Genomic DNA, 21,693 nt, shown 5'->3' with positions numbered 1-21,693 from the left:
TCCTCCAAATTTTTTACAGTCCCATAGGGAAGCAGAACATGGAAATAGAGTGAAACAAGTAAAATGCTACTGCACAGAGTAGAAAAGAAGTTATGTTTAAGAGGAGTTCTGGGAAAGACTTCTTGGAGTTGGTGATTCACATGCAGAAATTTTAAGAAAATTTCATCAGGTGAACTTGAAGAAAAGGCTGACAGAAAAGAGATAAAGGTGTGAAGTCACAGAAGTGTAAAATAGCCATGTGAGTGTGAGTACTTGGTATTGCTTTGATGATCCTGGGGAAGTGGGGGAAGAGGATTGAAGTCAGAGAAGGGGAAACAAGGCTGTAGTGAAAAGAAAGGAAGAGACCAGAAAAGGAAGGTCTTAACTGCCATGTGTAGCGCCTTGGGTTTTGTCCTTAGGTGATGGAGATATGGAAGGTTTTTGAGCATGTCACTTCATGATCAGATTTGCATTTTGTAAGATTATTTGTAGCTGGATTATGGAGAATGGTGTGATGGGAACTGGATTGCATGGTAGCATGGAGACCTAGTTAAAAGGGTAATGCAATAGTTCAAATGAGTGGTGAGATAATTTTCTGGTATAAAATCTCCGATTGATTCATAAATACACTGCCACATTTTAAAATGTCAGCAAATTGAAAATATTTTTAGTATTCAGTAGAACTAATTCATTGCTACTTTTATAGTTTAAAATTATTCATGAAATTGATAGCAATGACAAATTGAAAGAGGGTTAATTTTTTTTTTTTTTTAATTTTATTTATTTATTTATTTATTTATGGCTGTGTTGGGTCTTCGTTTCTGTGCAAGGGCTTTCTCCAGTTGCGGCAAGCGGGGGCCACTCTTCATTGCAGTGCGCGGGCCTCTCACTATCACAGCCTCTCTTGTTGCGGAACACATGCTCCAGACGCTCAGGCTCAGTTGTTTTGGCTCACGGGCCTAGTTGCTCCGCGGCATGTGGGATCTTCCCAGACCAGGGCTCGAACCCGTGTCCCCTGCATTGGCAGGCAGACTCTCAACCACTGCGCCACCAGGGAAGCCCGAGGGTTAATATTTTATTTGTCTGTGGAATTAAACCAGTACACTAACAGAAAAATTTTTCACAGTTATAATTTTGCTATTAATGTGGAATATTACTTTACAAAATGTAAGGTAATGAATTTGTTTTATATGTATATACATATATATATCTAGTTGTTTGTGGAAATTATGCATATTTGAAAACAAGTGAATGATGTCATACTGTCGGTACATGTAGGTATTTGTCAAATTTGCATTTGATACTGATTGTTATAACCAAGACTTTGTGTTAATTCAAGTCATGGCATAAGTGATGGATATTTTTAAGCAGAAAGTTAAATCCCAAATCGAGAAAGAATGAAAATATTTGTCAGGGAAAATTAAATAGCCGTATATGCATATATGACTGTAATTTTAAAAAGAGCATGTGTTAAAAGATCATTGCAAATCATATATTTGGAACAGCACATTTGAAAATAGCTTTAAATTGTCTCACAAACAGTGTGGCATATAAGTCTTCTTACCAAATCTTGGTTTTGGTGCATAAGTCCTCACTTCTTAGTTATCACAGCAGGAAATAAAAGTCAGAGTTGATGAAATTAGAATATCCATAGCCTTGTGGGGGAATAGAATATTAGAGTGCTACATCTTTTTCAGTATGAACCCAAGATTAAAAAAAAATGTTGCTATTTAAGTACACAGTAGTATACAAGTTATCATAAATGTTAGGTTGTATGCCCCATAATCAAATGGAATAATGATCAGTTTCTGTTGTATGTTATCTTCAATTCAAATTAATGCTCAGGAATCCAATTTCATGCCTTACTATTGGTCAGACTTTCTTTATTTGTGTATAATATTGTGAATGCCTGTAGTTTTAGGATTGCAAGTTTATTGCACTGCATTCAATGTTAGATTATTTATCAGTCTTCAGAGATTACACTGAAGCTTTAGGGGTTAGGATGTATTTGCTATGCATGATTTTTATGACATTTTTTATAATAACTTTTTCATAGGATCTGTTTATCCTTGTCTCTTTTCCCCCCATGTCATAATAGAGTGTATTATAGTACTTTGAAGAAACTTTTTCAGCAAAATATATTTTTACTACACATTTACCCTTAATAGGTTCTGTTAGGGGAATCAATGACAATATGTTTCAAAGCAGAAATCTTTTCATGCTTGTTTTTTTTTTTTTTGCTTAATGAGATTTCAGGTATATTTGAACAACTGGGGTTTCCCTGATGAATCATTAAAATAAGTGAGTGGGCTGGAAGGTAATACGAACTTTTCTCAGTACTGCCCTATTTTACTCTGCTGGGTTATTGGCTGCTTTTTAAGTAGAACCTGAGTGTGTTGGAGCTGGTGGTTGGAGGTTCAGAAGGGAAGAGGGGAAAGGGTCAGTTAGGAAATACTAGGTAAACCTCTGATGACCTATTGGGAAATCCTACTCAAATTCTACTTTCCTCAATTTACACCTTTTTGTGTTTAAGCTTTCTATTTTTGCTCTGCCAAGCTCAACTTTCCAAGTACTGTATATAGGCAAATAGAAAATATATTTTCAGCAATTGATTGAAGTTTAAGGTATCAAGCCATGTGTGGATTAGCCTATGGAATCAATTTCTCATGTGTGTGGGATTAAAATCGTTAAAACCATCATCACTGAAACCGTACCTTCCTACAACTAGTAGCAGTAAGGTGTCTGTGGAATATATTAATACAACACGTCCTCTAATTTAAAATTATTACTTGGTATTTGGTTGGAAAATTATTTGAATATTATAGGTAACTGCATTGACATCATATATGGGGGCTAATTATGGGTTTCTAATGTGACTTAGCTTTAGTTTTTAAAAATCCACATGAGATATTTATACTTAGCACATCTTTTTCAATAAATCAGTGGCATATGGCAAATTTCCTTTAGCTATACTGTTTAAAAAAAAAACCAAAAAACTGAACTACCACAGCAGTTGTAACTGTTAGAGGAGGTAGACAAAAATGTAGTTCACCTTGAAAATGATCATGGCTCAAGGAATAAAGAAACTGGGTCAACCTTAAAATAAATGCAGGTACGATGACAAAAGTTTTAATATAAATTTAAAAATATTCACAGTTGGTTTCAGACTACTTTTGTTCTTGGTGATCTTATCAATAATGCATTTTTTGTTTTTAATTGAGATGACTCTAATGGCACCTTTTCATTTTGGTCAAAATATTTATATGAAATACTATTGTGATTTTTCACCTTCTATTCCCTTTTAATTGTAAATGTACATTTTTGGAAGGCAGATAATTCTCCAATAGATCATTTTGACCTCTGGTAATCTTAAATAGAACTTGAAGTGGTTTAACATTCCTATGTCCTAGCTATCACTTTGACTCTTTTGATATTGCTAAATTAATGTTTAGCATTTAACCACGTATCATTAAATCATAGTATTGATAATGAATTAAACTTTCATAAAGCTTTAATAGTGTAGCAGGTTCTCATTCATCTGGTGTCACTGGGGAATAAAGAATGCTGAAGAAATGAGGTTTTTTAAAACTGAAGCTTAGTTGTTTAAGCAGAAAAACTTAAAAGCTGATAAAAATTTATCTGAAACATTTTTTATGCTCTTTTAGGGAGTATGAATGGATTGGCCATTTACTCATAAAATATCATTCTAGTGTCATGTAGAAAGGACGTGGGCTTTCTGTTTGGTGTTTATTCTCCAATGTGGGAAGTTTTGTTTGTTTGTTTGTTTCTTCCTTTTAAAATGCCATACCCCTAATTCTAATATACTTACTCCGTTTAATTGTTTCAGGGCTTGAGGTCTGTGGTGGTACATGTGCTAATGCCTTAACAGATTCATAAATTCAGGCACCTATGTAAGACATTTGGCTGCATGTAGGCTCACCCAGCATCTTTTGGCAAACACCTGGCCGCAGCTTCCTACCATGGAGGAGACCCTGGAGTGAGGACTTTCAGTGTTGAGGCCCTGTTAATGCTGCTCCAAACCACTCACTCTCCAGTAGCCATTGCTAGTGGTGCAAAATGTCTGTATTTACCTGGCATGCTCATGAGCATCTATTATGTCGGGTGACCATCTTCAGTTTTCTGGGATTACTGCTAAAATGGGCAAATGGTGTACTCCCTTTATCTTTCAGGAAATTCCAGCGTAACAGCAAAAATCCTTTTTAACACAGTGTCTTTTTTTTTTTTTTCCCCTGACTCCTGCTCATATATTTCCAGCAGTGTTTTCTAAAACAAAGCTCAATCAAGCACGGTGAAAGTATTTGAGCAGTTCTTTAATGTGCTGTAATGACATTTGGTTTGAATCTTATATTTAAAAATCAGGTTCCCCTCTTTTGCTTGCACCTAGTGGGAATCATCTTTCTTCTAGGTTGTGCTTAAAGAAGACTATAGGGGAAGAACATAATTTCTTCTTGCTGCAAAATTTGCAGTAGAAGTAAATGGGGGAACTGCCAGGATATGTCTGTCTCCACAAAACAAGCAGAACAAATTTCCATGAATCAAAGCCACTAAGTATAGTTTTCAGAGATGGTAGGACATAGTTACTTTCCCTAGAAAAATACCCCAAATGCAGGCACACCCGTTGGCCACTAGAAGAATGCTCAAGTAAAGGCTAGTTCAAACCTGTACATTTCACTCTTCTTACTGAGCTATTAAAGGGGTGGAAATCTACTATAACTATAATCTTTTTTCCGCTTTTCTATTTTTCAACCTCCCACACGCTTGGTGTTCAGTTCTGCTTAGTGAGTGTCTTGAATCTACTGCAGCACCTACACGTACTGCCTCCACTGTGGCTGATAGCTTGTAGATAACTCATGATTCAGACCCATAAGAAACATCTGTTAACTTAGGGCATGGTACGTGCTCTAGATTAATCATGGAAAAGGGCAGAGTAATGAAGAATCAGAAAGCTTGTTTTTTTCCAAATATTAATGCTGCTTTCTTTGAGGTTGTATATGAGTGGAATATTCTCTAGAGTGGTTTATATCACATTCCATCACTTGGGGAAATATCTCAGGTCATTTTTATAAGAACCTTTTAGAGACCTTTTAAGCATATGCACAGCATATACACCTTAGTGTGGTTAGGTCAGAGGAAATAAAGCAAGATAGCAGATATCTGTCATGTGATGCAGTAAGCAAATTAGTGTTAAACTGCTTTTATTTTTTCTTGAAACCTTTGGTATAATTTTCAAAATTGCCTTTCACTAGTTTCTCATTTGCTTTCTAGAAGTTTCCTTCACTTGCAGGGTTACTGGCTAGCATTTTGTTAAACCTGGAGGCTGTTTGTTAACTTACTGAATACAGCATTATAAAGTTGAAGTCACCAGCCAGCCTGAAAAAATCGAGCTGCATAGCGCAGTCTCTGACCTTACTTCTTGCCCACAAAATCTGCAGTACTCTCAAATTTGTATTTGAAATACAAGCTGCTGATGAGGAATGGGTAACACCCACTGCCTTTCAAATGCATGTGTATATCTACTTTTCCCACCTTTCCTTGGTGAATAGGGAGCTGTGATTGAAAAGAACTGATTTTAAAATGCTGGAGGATTCTATCTTTACTCCTTAAGTAAAGGTGGTTTATCCTAATAATGGGAGGGGCAAAATACATTATTTCTGTTTGTCAGCTGCTATGCTTCAATTTTATCTTCACAGCACACCTCTGAGGTTAGCACTGTTATCCCCATTTTAGAGAAGGTGAGACTAAGTCCTACAATGTTAGGTAACTTGTCCAAGGTCCTACAGCTAGGACATGACAGAGCTGAGCTTCAAACCTGTATCTCCCTGACCCCAGGACTCACACCTTTTCCACCCAAGGAGCACTGCTTCCTATTTTACAGATAAGTGAAATATGTGTTTGTATCTTTTCCCCAAAAATGCTCATTGGAAGATTTAAGACATCAAGAAATAAGCTTTTTTCACTTCAGTCATTTCTTGGAGAACCGTTTGAGACGTTTTGCTTTGAAAGGCAATTTAAGCAGGCATTGCTTTGACTGAGCAAGGTAAAGCACAGTTTTCTTAGTTAGGAGCATCACTGAGTTTTTGAGACTAATAATTTTGTGGAACACCATTATTAAGGAAAGCAATATGCTTGCTTAATGAGTGGTGTTTACTTAAGTCATAAAGGAGAATTCAAACATCTGGAATATTTTTAAACAATGTAGTTGTTATGTACCAAGTGATATTTCTTCTTTACTTCTTACAGGAAATAGCATATAATTTGAAATATATAAAAGTTTTTACATTCATACATATATTTTTATCTCACTGAGCACTTTAACAAAAGTGATGTTATTAAAGTAAAAAGTTGCTTGACAGCCAATTCTCTGTGGTGAAAATTTTACCACATCTTTAATAGTAATGTTACTTTATCGCTCTTAATGCATTTGTTGTTTAAAGTAAGGTTGTAGAAACTTTGCTGGTCCACAAGCATATAGCTTTACCCTACTTTTTCGGTCTTCCTTTGGGGGTGGGATATTGACAATACTGAGGAAGCGGTCAAGCGTCTCAAGAAATTGTATCCTAAAGATTTTTAACACTAGAGAATTGAGATTTGAATATGAGTGTGCTGTCTTCTAAATATGGATTCGTTGGAGGCATTGGTAGCTGATGAATTTAAAAATGGATTAATATGAGAGTTCCAGAATCAGAGAATTCCTGAACTGGAGAGGCCCATACAAATGAAGGGCTCTTGGAGTGGAAGTGTTAGTTAGGACATGAGTTCAGTGACTGTCCAAGTCTAGATAGAGCTCTAGGCCAAGCCAGTGCTGAGGTTACTGAGTCAGGGTCACAGCCGTTCCAGCCAGGAAGTGAGTGATCACAGCAGGAGAGAACTTTAAACTTCCTGGGTAGGAGAAAAAACTGAGTCATTGTGGAAGTAATCTTAAGACATGAAGAAAACAGAAATCAGAAAAATAAAGCATCTTAATTTCCTCTTATTAACATGAATGGTATAAAAATATTGATTCCAAAGTACAAACCTCAAGTGTTATATACTGTTTAAAAAAGCGGGACAAGCCTATTTAAAAAAAGTAATTTGTCTGTAAACGACTTTATTTGCTTTCTGGGTATAATATTTTAACATATTTATTTGAAAATATTTATACAAAATTTTTTTTGCTTAATATCTAGAATCTGTGAAGATTTGAAAGGGCCAATGAGTATTCTCATCATTGAGGCATTCTATGGAGGATCCCATAAACAGCTGGTGGATCTGCTTCAAGAAGAGTTAGAATACTGTGTCCTTTATACCCTTCCTGCAAAGAAATGGCACTGGAGAGCACGGACGTCGGCTTTGTACTTCTCTCAGAATATTCCCACCAGTGAGCATTACAGGTAATTAGAGCCCAGGCTGCGTCTCCAGCCTGTTTTAAATGTACTTGTTCTAAGGAGGTTGCTTCCCTGTTGGCCTCTGTGAGATTTCCTCCAACTATGGAATTGGTCAGAATGACTACAGTAGCTATTACTTTAGTGACAGCAGAGCAGCCGAGTACATTTATACTCTGAGGACACCTGGTCGGTAGGAAAGTGGCTTCATTTAGAGCCTGCATGGCTTTTCTCATTTGTCTTGTGCTTTTATCACATGCACGTGTGGGTGTATGATGACATTTTTTGGCCTGAGATGAGAGTTGATCTTGTGCACATTTGTTTTTTGCTTCCATAACCTCCCATGCCTCTTTTAGTGAGTATGCTGTTTTAGGGTGTCTGCTCTGTACTAGGAGCTAATGTTGGAAAGATGGATATGACCAAGGCCTGTGCCCTTACAGGCTTTAAAGACTATTCAGAGATGAGTAGTTTTTAAAGTGTCATGAGAGTATGAAAAGGGGAGAAGTTGATATTGACTGTGACAAATTGGAGATCGCTTTGTAGAGTTGGTCAACTTTGCTTTGTCTGGAAGGATGAATAGATTCTGGGGACACAGGCCTCAGTTTCGAATTTTGAATTGTTAGGAAGTGGGAACTAGGGGGACCTATTAGAAGGGCTTACGAGACACACTGAAAAGATGGATGGGAACTACTGATTCCATTTTAAGGAAACAGTAGAATGGAATCCTCCTGAATATCCTTACTGCCATATGTCTCCTGATGGTTAAATAGTGGAAGATTATCCTACTATATGTAAATAGTGGTTTACATATCCGATGTTCTTACCATTTTGGGCCCTTCCGTGTAGGACTGCATTGGTGGTGGCAGGAGTCGGGAGGGCCAGACTGAGAATGAATGGCGTTCGAGCAGCTAGGTTGTTAGAGAAAGGGCACGTTGCAAGCTGCGGTGCTCACCTTGGCGTCAGCAGCCATATCCACCTGCTGCTGCTTGTAAGGTGGGGCAGAGACAAGGGAGAGAGCAGCTTGAGATTTACATGTAGGTTGCTGTTCTTAGTAGTAATTTGGGGGATTCAGAAAATAGCCCATTTGGTGTATAAACACCATGCATCGCCTCTGAGAACTCAGATTGTCAGATGGAACAGCAGTGAGCACTCAAGTCATGTTGGTTGGGATTATAAAGGTAAAAGCTGTTTGGGGGCATATTGAGAATTTTGTATTTTTCTAATCTAAAGTGTATTTTTCCTTACATAATTTAATGTTTTATATTCTGATAATCACCAAGTGAATATTGTGGATTCACTAGTAGTATTAGAAATTTCAGTGCATGTATCAATATAAAAGTTTTCAAGGCAACGACAAGTGAGTCGTTGCCTTGAAACAGTGCTAAACAGGATTTTGGCACTGTTGCTGTGCTAAAATTGATTGTTTATAGTTGCTTTCACATCTCATTTAATTGTGTTTTCTCAGCACCAATTGCATTATATTACTTAAGGTCAAGTAATCCAGTTGGCTTTATGGCACATTTTCATTTAACATTACCATTTGATATAATACATTCATACATACCAAATGATATAATACATTTCTACAATGATTTGAGCATTGAAACAAACCATTTCTGTATCTGCTGTTAGATTTCATTTTGATTACGCGGTGTTTTGGAATGGAATTTTTGTATCACAAATATATGTGTGTGGATAGCATGCAAACAAACACTTCTGTGCCCGTGGCTTCCCCACTCCCTTTGAGGTCTGAAGCATTTGAGGTAAAACATCACATTGCTTTTTGAAGCAATCTTATTTGGGAGGTAGATTTCTGAAAGATGGTGTCATAAAATATAAAGTTTTACTCTCTGATAGCCATAACCTCCAGGTCCTAACAGTGGTATCTGTGATCTTTCAAACTCAGCCATTTAAGCTGCAGTTAATGGTACTTATTAATCTAATCAGACTTCACTAAAACATATACCTCACCAGTCTAACTTACAGTTATATTTGACTAACGATAACTTATCTACTCTTTACCAAATAACCTTTCTGAATACTTTTAGAAAAAACAGCAGCAGCTTGAAAACTTATATATGAAGTTAAAAAATATGCTCACTCAACCCTAGATAGAAGTTCAAGAATGACGTTTTGTTACACCAGATAAATCTGATCTCTGTGGAGACTTTTAAAGATATGAAAAGTTCTTGATTTCTATTTACTTACTCTATTTATACATTTGTCAAATGAAATCACCAAAATTCATAAAGATAAAATGATTAAGCACCAATATTGCATACTATGCAAAAACTACTCTGAACTAGTAGGAATGTGTCTGATAAGAAAGACCTTGAATGTAGGTACACAGGTTATTTTTTTTCAACATCTGTACACATAGTCATTGTTTTTATAAGCTCGTTATCTGGGTAATATTTTATTACTAAAAGAATAAATGCTCCAGCCTAATTAATCAGCTTGATTCTGCTTTATCTTGACAGTGAAAAGAATACATCATGATTCACATTTAGAGCTGTTTAATTTTTTATTATAGATTACAAAAGCTCCACAATTTTTTTTTTCTCAAAAGTAGTTTGGTAAATATTAGGCTTTATTAAAGCCTTGCCTTCTGGAAACTTCACAAAATGCAGAAAAATGTTTCTGAGGATGGGCCTCAAATTTCATGTTCTGAAATGTATGAGTCATTTGTCCCAGCATCAAGCATTTCTACTTTCTTAAAATATACCTAGAGTAGGCATCAAAGATATTTCGTTCTTTTTTCTGTCTGCAGTATCTTCACTGAACTGAAAGAATCACTCTTACTTAAAATCATGTTTTTCACTCTCAGATGCTTACAGTTATATTTTCATTCCATCTGAGGCATTGTGGCAGATACTGATCATTGTGCACCTAACAGCCCTCCTTCCTTGTTAACAGAATTAGTTTTCTTTGGCGTGGCTAAGTACCCAGCCCCTGGGAGTGAAGCTTGATGGACTTAAGTCGGTCATGATGATTGCATTCTCTGACAGATTTTCCCAGTTTTCCTCGAAGCTAGTGCCGGATTCTGGCAAACTCAGTTTAAGTAGATGACTTCTGGGGGTTCTTCCAACTAAGTTTTTTTAAATTTTTTAATTTCGTGTTTTTACTTATAAAAAGAGAGAGCCATCTCCCCTTCTCTGCATTTGACTGTGGTTATGATGTCTGCAACTAGCAGATGACAAGATGAGGACAAAACACCTGCGCTGCCATAAATGGCTGATGAAAGGCTGGAATGCTGTAGCTGCCTAGTACCCTGAAAACCCTCTGTCCCTAAAACACCTAGCTGTGTTTTGTAAAACGTAATAAATTTCGTTTTAAGTTCATAGCCGAGCAGAGTAAGAGAAGATCTGGAGAGGGATTTGGAAATTAGAGTGGTCACCTTGCTTTGAAGCTGTGGCTGTGTAGTTTTCATAAAGGGGACTGGTTAACTGAGTTATGTTACGTCCTTGAAATGAAATACTGTGCAGCATTAACCTGAATTAGGAAGCTTTCTGTGTCCTCTTATTGGAATCTCTCCAAGACAAGTGACCAAAAGTAAGGTGCCAGAGTGTTATTAGTGCTATCTTTGGCGCCAAGAAAGGAGGTTACAAGAACGAAACAATGGAAGAGTGCATTAGAAATGAATGAAGATACTTGCCTGGGGATTAGTGTAGCAGAGGTTGTTGGTGCCCCACCCATATCCCTCCCACCTTTCTCTTGTTGTGTGCCCTGGCCAGCTTCCTGATGTCAGTCTCTGCAGCCCTTTGCCCGGGGGAGTAGCTGCTCTGCCAGTGCAGGCAGCAGGCCCCAGTAGCCCTCTGCCAGTGATCTTCGCCCCTCAGATGAAATCATTGTGAAGTGTGAACAGGAGAGAAATCATTAACAGAGATTCCTCAAAAACCCTGTAAGTCAGGAAATAAAAGCATAATTCTAAATAATTCATGGGTCACAGAAGAAATTATAACGGACACTAAAAAATAGAACTGAGTCATAGTGAACATACTGCGTATCACAATGTGGGTCGCATCTAAATGGACAGTCGCAGCCACATCATCTTTTTTTTTTTTTTTTTTTAAAGGTCAAAGATATATTGACTCCTGGTATAGGCTTTTCAATTCTGTAATGGTTTTTTTTTTCTTTTTTAAAATTTATTTATTTATTTATTTATTTTTGGCTGTGTTGGGTCTTCGTTTCTGTGCGAGGGCTTTCTCCAGTTGTGGCAAGCGGGGGCCACTCCTCATCGTGGTGCGTGGGCCTTTCACCATCGCGGCCTCTCTTGTTGCGGAGCACAGGCTCCAGACGCGCAGGCTCAGTAATTGTGGCTCACGGGCCCAGGTGCTCCGCGGCATGTGGGATCTTCCCAGACCAGGGCTCGAACCCGTGTCCCCTGCATTGGCAGGCAGATTCTCAACCACTGCGCCACCAGGGAAGCCCCCCACATCATCTTTAATAAATTTATTTTTATTATTATTTTTTTAAATTGTGATATGCAGTGCCTTCTAAAGCTTGTGGCCCAGGGCAGGGCTCCTCTTACTTTAACCTAGGAGTAGTACTGGGAAGGAAACAATAAAAAGAGTAAAAAATAGTGAAATTGAAAGCATATATATATATATATATATATATATATATATATATATATATATATATATATAAAATGGAGATGAACAAACTAAAATTAGTGATTTTGAAATAATAAAACAGATATAAATCCAGGCATGCTTTATTTATTTTTTTAAGGCACAATTCATGTTTGGAGTGAAAAAAATATAACCACTGATATGACACAAATCAATAAAAAGGAGGAAATACTGTTAATAATTTTATGTTAATACATTTGCAAACTTAGACAATATGGATAATTTCTTAGAAGAACATAACTTCTAACACCTCACTCAAAATGAAATAGAAAATCTGAATGTTACTATAATCATTAAAGTTGTTGTTACATTAACTAAAAATCTCGCCATTAATAGACACAGGCTGGGTCCTCGTGCAGGTTGGTTTACACCAGTGCTTCTCTGTCTCTTTCCAGACTTGTGTTACATGAGATCAAGTGTCTAGTTTTTTAGGTTTTCTGTTTCTTGTAGCCATACTAGTCCTAATTGGTGTTGATTATCATTATGATATCTCCCTTCCCTACTCCCAACCCCTGACCTTTTTTTTTTTTTCTTTAAATGTCTAAGGAGGGGCAAGGAAAGCAAATAGTTGGATAGAAAATAAATTGAATGAAAGTTCAGTTGGGTCAAGTAATGTATAAAGTGAAATTCAAGCTTAAGGTGATATTTGATTGTTGATAATTCTATTATGATTTGCCATCTTCTTAAATGGTACCTTGACTGTGTCTTTTCATTAAGCAGATTCTCTTTCAGGGAAACTGTGATTGATTGATTGATTGATTGATTGATTTTTGTTCTTAATTGAACTATTTGCTGTGAAACATTGAACATACCTTTCTATGGGAGAGTGAACATTTTTAACTGATATGAACTACCTATGTATGTTTGATGTTTTTAGCTAGCCTTTGTGAATAAAGATATGGCTAAACTAGTGAATATAGGTAAATTAATAAGGAAGGTGGTGGTTTCTCGAACAATTCTTTTATAAATTAATAATTCAGTTACTTTGCTTGGCAATTATATCTTGTTTTGAATTGTTACCTCTTGTTAAAAATATAACTTTCTGAATAATATAATAATACTTTAGTAATAAAACATCATTTTATTAAAATATACCTTTCTGAATAATTTAATACCATCTTAATCATGAAGACACCTTTATATTAGTGTGCATCATAGTTTGGAATATAAATGATGACTTGTCAAGAATTTGTAGGTAAGTGAAGTATTGTTAGGCATACAAAGGGCAGTCATTTTGCATCTCTATAACCAAGGTAAGATTTGGTGGATTTAAGTAATAGTAATAATAGCTAACATATTGAACATTTACCATGTAGTAGACATTCTACAGTCCTGGAAGCTAGATATTGTTTTCCTGGTTTAGCAGAGGTAGAATCTCAGGCTTAGAGTCAGGTTACTTGCACTGGGTTACACAGCTCGTTAGTGGTAGATACGTGATTTGAGCTCAAGTCTGGCCACTTGCAAAGGCCATACACTGTTCGTTCTTTTTAAGCCCATGCTCTTAACCATTATGCTATCTCATTAGCTTGCTGAAGTAGGTTAATTAAGTAAATTAAGCCTGAGTACCTCTTGATGAAAAAATATATTACTAGATTTCTCTATTAGAAGTGGGTGGTGGTGCCTCTTGGGGTCTTGAGAAGGGATATAGTTCTTGAAACTTATGGGAGGCTGATGTCTGGGAACCAAGAGTCTTTCTAGGTTTGTGAATGTGATTTTTTCATTTTTTCTTAGCACATTTCTCTTTAACTTTCAGCGATAGAAGTCACATGTCATTTGAATTTTCCTCTTGAGGTTTTTCTTTAAATCCGAATAAAATGCTACACGTGATGCTTTTTTAAAATCATCGGGTAAACTCATGAATGAAAATAACATTCTTGTTTGGGGTGCTCAATGCCTGCCATTCCCAAATTATCCTCAGACTGCTATACTGTGAAGTTCTCTACTTGGTTTATGAACTTGGCTAGGGACAGCATTCCAGTACTGCCCAGCTCACTGCCCTTATATCATTACCAGTTGCGTACACTTCTTGGGGTTTGGATGATGTCCTGACACTGCGTAAATAATATTGTCATTAGGTGCGATGCAGCATCCCATAGTCTGACCCATATGTGACTCTTCCATTTATGAGAACTGGCCGAAAGTTTCCTTGTCACCGTTGCCCAGCCGGCCAGCTTCCCCATCCTATACTGCCTAATTGTGGGATTCTCTCTTGGTTTGTTTTTCTCCTGATCTGCTCTTGTGTCTAGGCAGTGCACACAGAAGCTTTCCAGTATTTGTACAGTGCTTAGGGCTTTGTTCACAATATTACATCTCAGTGAACTCTCCTCTGATTGACAGTATAAAACCATCTGGACTTTTATGTTGAAAATGTAGCTGACCCCAACGCCACAGAAATAGTATAATACCTCACACCAAATAACTAACCATTCAGTCGGTCTCTGTTTCTCTGTCTCTCTCTGCCTGTCTCTCTTTCCTCTCAGTCTCTTCTCTCTCATATACAAAGACATGCACATGCACATGAATGACTAACTTTTAAATTACTCTAACGCATCCTTCATTGCAAAACTGGAAACTGTCTCACAAGCATCCTAAAGGAGGGTTTCCAGACTTTATCTTTTCCACTTTTCTTTGTGTTTCTTTTTCAGTGCTGTCAAGAAGTATTCCAATAGCAAGAAAAAAATTTTTTTCATGTTATGGAGTTCGTAGTTTATTCTCACCATCAACTGCTAATTCAAAAGTGTTTGTATAGTTAGTAGCAAGCACTGTGAACCCACTGCTTCCAAGGAGCTAAGCACAACAGTGGAACTTCAAGTGCATGTTTTTAATATTCCGTCTAGCATATTTTAAAAATAAAATAAAATTTCACATTTAAGATTCTATACAGCCCCCAGGTAACAGTGCATCAGGATATAAGATATTATTTTAAACAGACTCTGTACCTTAAAGACCTATATGATAAATCTCCCATATATTTAACCTTTGAAATTTGACAACTGTATTTTAAAAGACAAACTGGATGTTTATTACACTTTTACAGAGGAGAGAAAATCATTATTTTTAATGAAGGAAATGGAAAGAGCAAAAAAACCCCAAACACCCTTAAATGGATGCAGAATCATACTATTGTATAAAAATGCTTTGGCTGTAGAGTAAGGACCTTCATAATTTTGCTTTTAGAAGTCACATGCTTATTTTTCACATAACAATTGAAACTGTGAGTCTGATCTTAGAGTGCTTCTAATCTAGTTGTTTTTAGGTATTTTCATTGCACTTCCACTCCCAACATTTGTTTGTTTATTTGAGAAAGTGTTTCTGCTTTTATTAAGGTCTTAGTCAATGAAATATGTTTGCTTTGGGAGCTGTATAGGGTGTGCACAGGTCTGAGTGTCTGACATCCTGTATTCAGGGCTTCTAAAGCTGTGGTGCAGATACTCTGGGTACCCTTCCCTTCTCTTAAGCCTCCCCTCTTAGGGAAGCTTTCACGCTCGCCTATTTCCTTGGGATCAGATTTGGCCTCCTAGCCATCTTTGGACACACTGTCCTGTTTATTAAATGGCCAATTCTTGTTCATCTCTTCTTTGTTTATACTCTGTGGTTCTTTCACATGATGGACCTGCTGGCCTCCTGACCGGCCAGCCCACAAAGATAACTGCAGGCGGAAGGCAGGAGCTGAATCAGGTCTTGTGCTTACAAAAGAGCATACATGTCCCTTTTATTCTTCTGTCTTTCTGAAGAACATAATCCTATACTTTAGTAAATTTTTTCCTGTAAACAGTCTTTCCTATGTTTCTCTTTGTTCACCATCTCATGCTGATCATCAAAATTTAACACTCCCTTTTGAGGAGAAATTCCTGGTGATTGAATACATGTAGTTGAGAGAGGGCTGGAGGGTGGGATGGTTTGACCAAACGGCCCCCAGAGTAGTTGTCTTTTGCTTCTTTTCTAAGCTTGTTTCCGTTTTTTCCCCTTCATCAGTATGTATCAAGAACTTTCATGTCCAGAGCCAGTGCCTATGCTAGCACTGGTGATGTAAAGGCAGACGTGACAAACGTGGACGTCCAGTGCTGACACTCAGTAAGCATTTAGTAAACTCTGTTGATTGAAAGACAATTTAATGCCTGTATATCCAATTGTTATACTAGTAATTTGGATTAAATAATCCCTGATTAAAAACCATCAGTGACTTCACCTTGCCTATGTAAAAATCCAGATTACACCTAGGGCTCATGGGGCCCTGCCTCCCTCTGCAACCTCACCTCTGATCCCTGGCGTCTCACTAGTCTGCTGTAGTAGGGGCATTGGCCTTGTTCACTTACTCTGAAATGTCAAGCTCTTTCCTGCCTCAGGTGCTGCTGCTCCTTGCTGCTCCTTCAGCTGGTAACACTAACTCATGTCCCCTCCCCACACCTTTGCTTTACTTCTTCCCATCCTTCACCTTCTCAGAGAGGCCTTCCCTGATCAGCCTATCTAAAACAAGCCCTCGATTTCAGCATCCTAAATTAATGTATATTAATTACATTGCATATAATTTGTAATTACTTTATTTGATTTTTTTTTTCTTTTTTCATTATTCTGTAAGTTCCGTGATGACAAGGGCCATACTTGTCTTGTTTACCACTTTTATCTCCAGTACTTAATTTGCTTCCTAGCAGATAGTAGCTGTTGAGTAAATATGGTTGAATGAATGCTTTCATTTCATATCTGTGGGTTTGAAAATACAAACAAAATATGGTTGTAATTGACTTTGCTAATTTGCGTATTTTTTTTCAGCTCTCAGCACTACTTGTATCATGTGTCCAGGGATATCGTCTCTTCTGCACAGAAACTGCTTAGAGACATTTAAGGGCCTCAGAATTATGGGATTAAACTAAACAATTCCTTATACACTTACTCACTTATTTTTATGGGTTGTATTAATCATACTATGATATCAGTCATCATTCATTATGTAAATTTTGATAATAGAAAATATATTTTTCTGGAATTTCCCCTGTATAAAAATGTTTCTGGAAAAAAATTGTTTCTTAGTTCAGGAAACCTTGTAGAATCTAACATATGTGTGAGATATTTTGTAAAATTTCACATGATTATATTTAAGGCTTTTTAGATTTGGCAATAGCCACCCATGAAGAGTGGCCTTTTAATATATGGTGTGGAAGCTATAGGATAAATGAGAGATTAGAATTTGTCCCGAAGAAGTATTTAGCTTGGCCGCTGCAATTATTTAAGCATTTTTAATTTTTACTGCTTTTAAGACAGACATTCTTTGTTTTGGTCACAAATACAGCTAGTTGCCATTGTTTTATACTGACCTGCTTCTGTATTTATGTTACTTAACTGGTCCATTTAGGCCTTTGTGTTTGTAGCCTCTAGTTTAGACTCTGTCCAAGAATGCATCTTGAGGTACTCTTCAATAAAATATATTTAAATGTACATATACTTAAAAGAGTTTATTAAAAGAATATAAATCACTCATGTTGGAAAGAAACAATATACTGTAGTAGGGGAATCAGCAGTTCTGGGTTCTAATCCCAACTCTGCCATCAATTAATTGTTTGGCCTTGGAAAAGTCATTTTTTTTAACCTTAGAGTCTTATTTTTTTCATCTGTAACTAAAGGTTTTGGTTTCTTCTGCTGAGTTCTATGATGTCTTAAGGAATTAAAATCAAGATCAAGATTTAAAGAACTCTAACACAAAAGACAAATTTGTTCTGTCTCTCATTCAACTTTGTTATCAACCACTGCTTCATTTAATACAGAAATTATTTCCTTGTTTGTGTATCTTCTTGAATATTTTACTTTTATTTTTAGAGTTAAGAGACTTTTGAGCAATAATTCTTTCCAGTAGTGCTTATATCTTTTAACTTGTTCTGATATGACTTATTTGTTTGGATCTTCTGTTCCAGCCTCAGAATGTCATGATTATATCTGCCTTTTCAAAGAGAAGGTGCTTGACGTTTGTGTTAGCTATCTGTCTCTATAGGGCATGGAACATAAGACACGTACACTAAATACTGAATATGTTACTATAGACCTCACACAGAAGAGTCAGGACTGCAAAGAGGGTAGCATTCACTAAAGAAGTACAGAGGAGGAGTTTAATCCTCATTCAGGAAATTCTGAGGTAGACCTCCTGAGAAGATGTTAGAGATTTTAATAGATAGAGGTGAAGTGGAAGAGTGATGTAGAAGAAGAAAGTGTTGTGAACAAAGGTATTAATGCAGGAAAATTGGGAAATGTTTGGAAATCTCTAAAATCTTGGTTTAGCACGAACATATTCTGAGTTAGGAGGAGTTGTGAGACATCAGGTTGGGAGGATAAGGCAGATTTTGTCTAGTTCATGAACATTCTTGAATTCAAGGTTAAGAATTTAGGGAGCTTTTGCTTTAGGTTATGAGTATCCTTTGACGGCTCTATTACTCAGGACCCTATTAGTTGCACATGATAGACCCCAATTCAAAATCAGTTAAACATAAGGGAAAATGTATTGGCTCATATAACTGAAAGTCCTAGAGTGGTTGACTCCAGGCAAAGTTGGATCCAGTAATTAGGCCTCATGTTTTCTTGACTCTGCTTTCCTCTGGTTTGGTTCTCTCCAAATGGATCTCTCCCAGAGCTAAGTCTATATCTCACCAGCTTAGTTACCCTATCTGAAAGAGTGTACCACTCTTGGCAGTTGTAGCCAAAGTCCCAGATTGAGTGAAAGCACTTTTTTTTTTAAATCTTATGGTCTTTGAACTTATTACTGTGACAAAAGTCATCTAATGTCATAATTGGCCAGTCCAGGGTCACATGGCCACTTTAGGGTCGACCTCATCCAAACCTTGTGAGCCGAGTGCAAGAGAGCAAAAGGAAAATTGCACTGCTGTTATTTGAAATTGCACTGCTATTATTTGAACAATGTTTTGCAGGTAAAACACGGTGAGTATTGCAGTCAAACATGGGAGTGAGGCAAGGAAAACTGCACAGGACAAGTATTACAGCAATACAGGCTGGAGACCATGGATGAGGGTAGAGGTGGCCATTGGATTCTTAACATCTAATATAGAAATAGTGAGATTCTGAATGAGAATAATGATAGTAGGAATTGTAGATGGTAAACGAATTAGCAATATGAATGAAATTTATGTTGTTTGCATTTCATTAGTTATAAAATTTGTCTAGGAGCCGAATTGAAAGTTACCCTTATCCTGTCTATGAAAAAAGAATTTGGTATACAAATTAATTTAGGCAAAAGCAGAGAGATCACAGTTAAACTACTTTAGTAGTTATAATTATTTTAAAAATAGCTATGCCAATTGTAAATCATTCATATTCACTCATTAAATTGGATCAGTGGGTTTACTTTGGCAGCATTTTAAGTTACTCCACATACTTCACTGTAGCAAAACTTCCTTTTCTTTAAAGAATTAATGTAACACTGCCTCTTTTCTCTGTGTAAATAAAATTTATAATATATATTATGTATACGTATATATGTGTGTATATGTACATATTACCCAAACATACACGTAATCAATAAGTGATTCATTACTTGGTATTAACTTCTCAAACTTAGCACTCCCCCCTCAAAAAAAGGGAAAAGTCAGGTATTAAGTGCATCTCTAGAGTTCTTATTTTATGCTAGATCCCAAAGTAAAAATTAATGAGTGAAGTTTGTGGTTGCCACTCTACTTAGTATTCAGTTCAGAAAAGCCAGCCTCTTCCTCAGTGGTCTGGACTGGTAAGGCGTATGTTTGAAGAACACATACTGTGTGCCAGACACAAATGATAAAAAAGTAAATAAGGTAGTGTACTTTAGGAACTGAGTTTCTTCTCTTGGATATAGTTCTATTCCTTTTATTATTTTTTTTCCAGTACTCTTTGCACAATGTTCACTTGAATCAGCCTTTCTAAAGCCATCAGATACTAATATGTTTCTAGGGAAATTGCCTACACTTGGTAACCTGTCTTTCCCTATAGTAATAGAGCTGAAGTATAGGGGATTTTTAGCCCATGGTTTGTTTCACTGTGTATCCAGTGTTGATACAGATATTTATTTGTATATGAACTGTTTTGGTGATTTTCAGAAAATGAAAGTGGCTAAGAATGTGAACTAGTTTTTGTCACTGGTTTTTTTTGGTTTTTTTTTTTGACTCAATCATAAGCTTAAATAAAATGAAAAAAATTTCATGAAATCCAGTTATATTAAAGGCATATGTTACTTGTATATTGTGTGTGTCTGTGTGTATGTAGCATTTGTATTGTAGAGTTTCTCATTCAGAGGTAGTGATTCTTAGCTTTCATTTTATAGCATTGCTTAGTGTCTTCAATTTTCTCAAAGGAGATTTTTAAAACAGAAAAACATCAACTCGCTCTTATTGAAAAAATACTTTTCTATACCATTTTATAAGAAGATTGCTGCCAGGAATTCAAATAATAGCACAGTGCCATTATTACAAAGGTTTAGGAATCCTTGACTCTTGGAATTGGTGGAAACGAAGAGATTATGACTCAGGGGCTCATAAAGAGTGATTAGGAGGACTATGCAATCATTTTCGTAGTAGTAGTATTTTTATTTTTCTAAGTGTTCAAAAATATTTAATGACATTCATATTTTATTTGCAGTATTTTTTGAAAAATGTAAGAGAACTAAGAGAAGCAGAGGTTAAGAATCGAGGTCTGTTGGCTCTGAAATTGGAGTATTGAGTGTTTAGTATGTAAGTAGAGTTTATGTGAGTAATCTTTTTTTTTTTGTCTGATTTTGGTATCTAGAACTGGGAGTAGAAAAAAGAAGACACACATACATATTCACACAAGGAGAAACAGTGGCAGTTTTAGATTTGAAGTACCTGAAAAACATTCAGGCTTCTGGAAACATGATCTTTATATTTGCCTTCTTTCAATCAGTTTTATTTTAGATAAAATGCTGGCTGATGGTAGTGGTCCACTTGAACAGTGTTGAGTTTTCTTTATTTTTTAATCCATGGAAAAAAGCTCCCAGAAAACTTTTGTCCTTTAATGTGTTCAACATGCATATGTTTTACATGTATTAACTAGTATTAAAAATGCAGTTTCTAATTAGATGTCTAAATCTGAGAGGAGTTGTGGTGAGCACCAGCCTTTTAGAATTACTGAAAAAGAAAGTTTTGATGAACAGGGTTTTCTTTTTGGCTATTGCATCCTTCAGCCTGCTCTGGCCCCAGAAACTATTATGTTCTAGGATTTCTAATGCATATTGTCAGTTTTGGTGATAAACCCTTAAGATATTGATTATATCAAAACTTGGAGGATTCAGGATATTTACATTCTGTTATGACCTGTTCTATATTACAGCAAAAAAGTTAGTATTTCTGTTATTAAGGATTTAGGCTTTAGATGAGCATCAGTAGTTATAAGCTTGGTATGTCTTAGGTTTTAGAAAAATTGTAGAAAATCTCTAAAGTAATATTGCAGCCTGGTTTTGTTTGGTATTTTTGTTTTACATTTTAAAATGGGGGGGCGGTGACAGGGAAATCCCTTCTCTCCAAATTTGTGTGAGTCACCTGAAGCCTTCCTTCTAACAGAGTTTAATGACATGGTGCCATTTGAATCAGTATTTCCACATTTGCAATTTAGAATATTCAGTTTGAACTCATCAGCATTCATTTTCATTTCTGTTTTACTTTTCAATTTGTCATACAGTTTTTTTTTTTTTTTTTCAGCTGGTAAGCACATCA

At 36.3% G+C, this 21,693-nt stretch overlaps 1 protein-coding gene across 4 annotated transcripts in view; it reads left to right on the top strand.

The window, feature by feature from the left end:
* Positions 1-21,693, top strand: part of GTDC1 (glycosyltransferase like domain containing 1) — a 392,967-nt gene that overhangs the window by 67,134 nt on the left and 304,140 nt on the right. For all 4 annotated transcript variants that reach the window (XM_082465032.1, XM_082465033.1, XM_082465034.1 and 1 more), the window contains one exon: positions 7,167-7,370. In XM_082465032.1, the coding sequence (XP_082321158.1) occupies positions 7,167-7,370 (204 nt within the window). Of the gene's footprint in view, positions 1-7,166; positions 7,371-21,693 lie in introns of those variants that run through there.

This window comes from Balaenoptera physalus (assembly GCF_965194825.1).
Source record: "Balaenoptera physalus genome assembly, chromosome: 6".
In the NCBI taxonomy this organism is placed as follows: Eukaryota; Metazoa; Chordata; class Mammalia; order Artiodactyla; family Balaenopteridae; genus Balaenoptera; species Balaenoptera physalus.
The sequence above is the reverse complement of the archived record's forward strand: the minus strand, read 5'-3'. Positions and strand labels throughout refer to the sequence as shown.